At 43.2% G+C, this 6,920-nt stretch overlaps 1 protein-coding gene across 1 annotated transcript in view; it reads left to right on the top strand.

Annotated features, from left to right (window-relative positions):
- LOC130079588 (doublesex- and mab-3-related transcription factor A1-like) overlaps nucleotides 1-6,288 on the top strand; it is a 6,514-nt gene extending 226 nt beyond the window's left edge. Inside the window, exons 1-2 of the mRNA XM_056244902.1 lie at nucleotides 1-149; nucleotides 5,624-6,288. The exon at nucleotides 1-149 is cut by the window's left edge and continues 226 nt beyond it. Coding sequence (XP_056100877.1) covers nucleotides 1-149; nucleotides 5,624-6,210 — 736 coding nt within the window. The 3' untranslated portion in view covers nucleotides 6,211-6,288. The remainder of the gene's footprint in view (nucleotides 150-5,623) is intronic.
- The last annotated feature ends 632 nt before the right edge of the window (nucleotides 6,289-6,920 follow it).

A 6,920-nucleotide genomic window follows, 5' to 3' on the forward strand; every position in this document is an offset into this window, starting at 1 on the left:
GCAGCGCGTCATGGCGGCTCAGGTGGCGTTGCGGAGGCAGCAGGCGCAGGAGGAGCTGCAGCTGATCTACCCCGCGGCAGGAGCGACGCAGGGCGGCGCGAGCGTCTCCAGAGCAGCGCTGAGCGCGTTCGACGCCTTCAGGCCGGACGGTAGATGATTTTAAGCTGTTTTAATAGTGTTTTGGTTTAAATGTGGACCGAATCAGTCCTAAGTAGATTCGTGTTCAGTCAGTTTTAAAGTTAAAGGATATGTAGCTTTTTATTGTGTATAGGCTTATTAGGCTATAGGTAATTTTTCTACAATGATGTAGCAACTTAAATATTAATATAGCCTATTGAATAATTTTGTCAATATTAGAAACATACATATACATACCTACTACAAATAATAATATAATATATAGGGTAACACTTTATAATACTGTTCCTTCATTAATGAATAACTACACAGGAACAAATGAGTAACACACTATTAACATTCTATTAACTAACAAGAAACTGGTTAACTAATTAGTAAATAATAGCGCTCAGTTGAATGTGGTAGGCTAGTTCACTATTAGCTTATCAATAACTACTATTTTTTTTCAAACCTTCCAGAGAACTGTATACGGGTTCATAATTAACATGAATAATGCATACTGTAGAATATGAGGTAAAGGTAACCCACTAGTAATGACTCAAGTGTTACTACATTCTTCTAAACGAACTACTATTTGGATCAGTATTCTAAAGTGAAAAGCTTGATAACTACTTAATATTGACTGAAGTCATTGTAAGCTTTTGAGTTTTTTTTGTAAGATTTTGAATAGTTATTCCTTCAGATGGATTTGGTAACACTTTAGTCATTACTACTGTGTTCCCATGATCCTCACTTTAAAATACTGATCCAAATTATTATTAGTTCCTTTAGAAGGATGTAGTAACACTTGATACATTACTAATGGGTTACCATTACCTTATGTATACAGGTTCATAATTAATATTAATAATTGCGTCAACAGAAGTCCTCGCAGGCAGAAAATGCGTTTCAGCAGCCAGCGCCGGCAGCCAAAACGCTTCCCTCCTAAACACCAGGGACCCCAACCTAAAATAACGCTGGACTGGAGAAGCAGTCCTGATCCGCCAGGAAGGAAGAGGGGAGGGCTAAGTCTTGCTGCGGCCGGACCACCCTCCAAAAAGTCTTGAGTGTCCCTTCAAACACCCTGTTCAGTTCCGGCTGTTGGAGTAAATGTTACAATTGCGGAGTATGGGCCTGTTCAAGTTCACGCACCCATGCAATTGACCGCTGTTATAGCGAACAAAATAAAATGAAAAAATACTCAATTCAGTATGTCAGACCCTCGCTTCACAGGCATAGTCAATACTACGGTGAAGAGCGATGTGGCTCACCTCCTCCGCACCGAAGTAATGAGCTCACTGGCGAAAAGAGCTGTGGAACGGTCCCTCCACCCCACAGCGAGTCAGGCTTCTACTGTCGGTACTTCCTTGTTCCCAAGAAGGATGGTGGCCTTAGGCCCATCCTAGACCTCAGACATCTAAACCATGCCCTCATGAGACGTTGGAAGAACCCCAATCGTTACCAGATTGGAGTAAACATGAGGTTGGTCTCCACAGACGCCTCCAACGCAGGTTGGGGAGCTCTGTGCGAAGGCAGACCGACTTACGGCTCCTGGTCGAGCACGGAAAAGTGGCTGCATATCAACTGCCTCGAAATGATGGCAGTTTTTCTAGGCCTCAAAACCTTCCTACCGGACCTAATAGGACACCACGTCTTAGTTTGATCAGACAACATAGCGGTAGTATCCTATGTAAACCACCAGGGTGGACTCAAATCGCAGCCTCTATACAGACTAGCCCGACGCCTCCTGTTATGGGCACAATGCAACCTGCACTCTCTGAGACCGGTGCATGTGCTGGGCAGACTGAAGCAGGGAGCAGACATGCTGTCCCGAGACAATGTGTTCCCAGGGTAATGGTCTGTCCACGAGACGTCTCTACGCTCTTAAGTGGTCCGTCTTCTCTGATTGGTGTTCAGTCCGGAACCAGGACCCTTTCTCATGCAAAGTACCCCTGGTACATCCCTTCCTACCCCCTCCACGCTCAAAGTCTATGTGGCGGCCATATCAGCGCACCATGCTCTGGTGGCCGACCAGTCATTGGGTAGAAGAGATCTAGTCGTCCGCTTTCTGAAAGGGGCTCAACCCGCCTCATCCTCTTACCATACCCCCTTGGGAATTATCCACAGTTCTTAGGGCCCTCAAAGGCCCCCCGATCAAACCACTGCAGTCGGCTGAACTCCGACCACTTTTGCTCAAGACCACATTACTGCTAGCATTAGCATCGCTCTCCGTCAGCTCTTCCTGCCTTGAGTTTGGGCCTAAGGACTCCAAAGTCATCCTCAAACCGAGGCATGGCTATGCGCCCAAGTGCTTTCTACTCCGTTCAGAGCACAGATGATTACGCTGTCCGCTCTCCCTGACTCAGAAGACAAGCATCAACTCCACTTACTATGCCCCTTTTGGGCCTTAACCCTCTGGGGACCAGAGTGTTTTCGGGGCCCTTGGGATGTTTTGACATGCACTGACATTTGTGCTTTTTTCAGTTATTTATAAACATGTTAATGGCAAAGGTGTAAATTCACTCTATATAGCACAGACGGGACTACCATGATAAGTGAGCAACATGTATGTACATGTTTGTATTTTTAAGAGAATAATGTTTATGCGTGGTTTTTGAAAAAAAATTACAATGAAAGTTGCTGAAATAAGACCACAAAACACATTGATTATTTCTTCACAAGACTTTTGAAAATTGTATCACATAGCCTAGAATATTTGCTCCAAAACTATGTGAGAATCATCCTGACTACTCATTCAGATAAGTCAATAAAGTATTTTACATTTTTAATGACGTGTTTTGTGTCAGAAAGCTTTATGCAGGAGGCGTGATCTCTCATTAATATGTATGGCATTTCACACTTGAGAAAGACAAAGACCCTCCCATAATGGCCCTATTAGGTGCTATCAGGCCATATCATTACAGGAGCCTTGCACAAAGAATGAGGAGATTTAAAAAAGAATGGCTTTTAGATTGTTTGGATTTATATAAGGAAAATACAGGGTGCATACGTCTGGACACTTCTATCACACACCCTTCACCATAAGGACATGGTTTTATTTCAGTTCAAAGTTCAAAGTTAGAGTTGGAAACATCTTGAAAAGAAAATTGTCTTTTTCCATAAATGTCTTAGTTTGATCATACATATTTCAAAGTTGAGGATTCATTATTTTGATATAGCTTGAACAAACACTATAACATCTTAGTTGATTAGTTTATTGACAAAACATACTATATATTATAACATACTAACATATGAGCAGAAACTCCTAAAAAAAGCTTATTTGATGTCTATTTTAGAGTAAAAACTTTATCCAAAACGAGTCAACGAAATGTTGTCTGTTATTTAGTCTGTAACAGTACGTATCTGTGCGTTCATTCATTCATTCATTCATTCATTCATTCATTCATTCATTCATTCACACACACACACACACACACACACACAAAAATGATTCACAAAAACAGTATGCTATTTTTCCGTTTACAGACACTAACGTTATTCTATATACGTTATTAGACTATAAACGTTAACTATAAACGTTATTAGAACAAAGCACTTGCATAAAACACTTACTTCTCAGCTGAATCTGTTCATCCTCGAAGTGAAAATAAACCAGCACTTGTTCTGTGGTAAATTGTCCCAGGATTGTTCCTCATATAGCCGCGCAAGACAACAGTAGATTAATCTGACTAAAAAATAATGTGTGTTTTCAGAGTTTATGGGCGCTAACGCGTCTCAATGTGTTGCTTCACATATTTGTGTTTGAATAGCGCGTGCTCTCCGTGGGCGTGTCACATTACCAGGGATAATCAGCTGAGAGAACGATAATGAGACGGGCTGACACGTCTCTCTTTTTATTTAGATGACATAAACGGAGAATATTAATTTTAGTTTTGAATCGGATCATTTAAAAGTACAAACTCAAATGATTTAAAAGATATATTGCTTATGGCTGGGTGAATAGTATTAGCTGAGTTGTGTTGAAGATTAGAGACGTGCTCCAGAAAAAAAGTTCACGGTGACCGAGAGGCAGAACGCACACCCTGTTTATTTTCTTTATTTTACAAAAGCACAATATTTTATTTCGATTGTATGTGGGCACATAAAAAAGTAGACATTTAACAGATTATTTTCTCATATTTCTTAGCTCTATATGAACAGAAATGATGGTAGTACTTTAAGTCTATTTTTCTGCTATGTGAAAAAAAACGAGCAAAACGCGCCGACGCGTTTCTGGTCCCCAGAGGGTTAAGGCTATATATGCAGCGTTCGGATGATTTTAGACAGTCAGAGCAGCTTTTCGTATGCGTCGGTGGCCGGACCAAATAGCTTTCGGTCACGAATCAGAGACTATCCTGTTGGATAGTAGACGCTATTTGCTTATACTTATGTGCTATTGGCTTATGGCGTCGACTTATACTTCGGTGGGCCTTCAATGCCCCATCAGCGTCAGAGCTCACTCCACTTGGACATGGCCTCGTCCTGGGCGCAGTCCAGTGGCGTGTCTATTGATGACATCTGTGCGGTGGCTGGCTGGTCCTCGCCGTCCACCTTCACCAGGTTTTACAATCTGAAGGTCTCTGCGCTGCAGGCACAAATACTCTCTGTGTAGATGCCAACCCACTGCCATCCTTTCCAGGGGCTCCGACTGCAGTCCAAGCCTTTTTTAGGCCATATCGTACCCTTCCTTAGTCCTACCGTATAGGGACCCTCACCTGGGCGTTCCAGTCTAGGACCACAGAACATGTTGTTCTGCTCACATAGCACGGCGTGGTTGTATTGGTTCCCCATAAGTGTCTAGCGACGCAATACGAGTAAATGTTTATAAAGGGAACGACTCGGTTACTTACATAACCTCGGTTCCCTGAGATAATGGGAACGAGTATTGTGTAGACGGCTGTGCTAATTCGCACAGCTTCGTCGCTTAAGTCTAATTAAACCTGATTCCCATGGCGAAATGAGCTGATTTTATAGGCAGACGCCCCGCCCGTTTTGGCGGGCTGTTCTCTCACTCGGTGGAACGCACCGCGATTGGCTCACGCAGACACGCTGCTTCACCATAGGTACGTGCAGTACGTCCAATGAGCATGCTCAGATCGCCGCTCTATTATGGCTGTGCTGTGGCACTGCGTTTTTGAATTAAAGGCTTCAATATTTGGAGAAAAGGAGTTTTCCCCATAAGCATCTAGCAAAGCAATACTCTTCCCATTATCTCAGGGAAGTCGTTTCTTGTTAGTTAATAGTAGTTAGTAGAATGTTAATAGTGCGTTACTCATTTTTTCCTGTATAGTTATTCATTAACGAAGGAACAGTATTCTAAAGTGTTACCCAAAAACTGTTATAATAATAGTTCAGAAAGCAGTGTGATTGTCCCTGTTTCATAAGAGCTCAGATCTATTTAAGGCGACAATGTGAATGCAGAGAACTGATTTTCCCACTACAGTGTTTGAACTCAGAATCTGTCATTAGCAAACTGTTCTGACACTGTGCTTTATTCTTGCAGAGAAAAGCCTTCAGAAGTGCAGCATGTTGAGTGGGTTGGTGGATCAGGCGTTCTTCACCTCAGGAAAGAGTGACCCGTCTCCTGGACCGGATCTGGAGTCGGAGAAACAGTGGGAAGCTCCCGGGCGAAACCCCACTGCCGTCCTGATGAAGATCTTCCCTCAGGTGGAGCGGGACGCTCTGGACTCGGCGCTGGAGGCCGGATCGGGAGACGTGGTGAAGGCCATCGAGCTGCTGCTAGGCACCCGGGAGGGTCAGAGGTCAAGCGGAGCCGGCGGCTCTCGGGAGGGTCAGAGGTCAAGCGGAGCCGGCGGGTCACGAGGACACTCCAGTTCGGCCTTCTCTCCGCTCCACTCTTCTTCGTCTCACTCGTTCAGCGACGGGATGTTGGGGTTTAACCCTGGGTTTGCGATCGGCCCGCTGAGACTCTATCCCACACCGAACTTCCTCCCGCCGCTCCTGACGTCTGGGTTCGTCCCGATGACCCTGCGGCCGCCGGCGGACTATCGGCTCCTGCGGGACCTTCCGTATCCCAGAGACTCCTTCAACCCTGCGGTGTTTCACTCCAGCCTCGACCGGGACAAATAACCAGACCACAGTCTCCGGCTTTCCCAATAAACCAGAGTATGGACCATGAATCCAGATGTTAACCCTTGTGTGACCTTATGGACATTTTGGTCTCTTTCAGTTTTTTTTTTTTTTGTATCATTTTGCCTGTTAATGCCAATTCATTTCGGTACTGGTGTGTATTTTTATTGGAATTTTACTATTTTACCCCCTTTTCCTTTAATAAACCTATATTGCACTAGTAACGCAAAGTTCCACTCAGGACCTTTTGGACAAAAAATTCCCCATTGAAACCCATTAAACCTACTATTTTTAATCCCAGGGTCATTCAACTATAAAATGATGCAATCCTTGTTAATAGACTTTCATTCTTCACTTCAAAATTGACATTTTTTACCAGATGCGCTTTATTCCTGTTTTCTGCACATTATAGAGCCAATTGGATAAAATATGCAGCTATAATTGTGTGTGTGTGTTGGTATGGATGTCAGAGTGTGGTTTGCATGTGTGTAATAAAAAAAATGTGTGTGCTTGCTTGTAATATTTGAGAGAAAAACTGCAAATCCCAAATCCAGCCAATGTGTCCCAGTGGAGCTTTACTGACATCTAATGGGGAAAATGCCTCCAGTTTTATTCAGTTGTGTTTTATATATTATTATATATATTGAAAATGTTGTATTTTTATGCATATTTGAATTTGCTACATGGCGATTAATTTTGTTAATAAATCT

This window comes from Rhinichthys klamathensis, unplaced genomic scaffold, assembly GCF_029890125.1.
Source record: "Rhinichthys klamathensis goyatoka isolate OS25496 unplaced genomic scaffold, OSU_Roscu_1.1 h1tg001143l_1, whole genome shotgun sequence".
Classification (NCBI taxonomy): domain Eukaryota; kingdom Metazoa; phylum Chordata; class Actinopteri; order Cypriniformes; family Leuciscidae; genus Rhinichthys; species Rhinichthys klamathensis.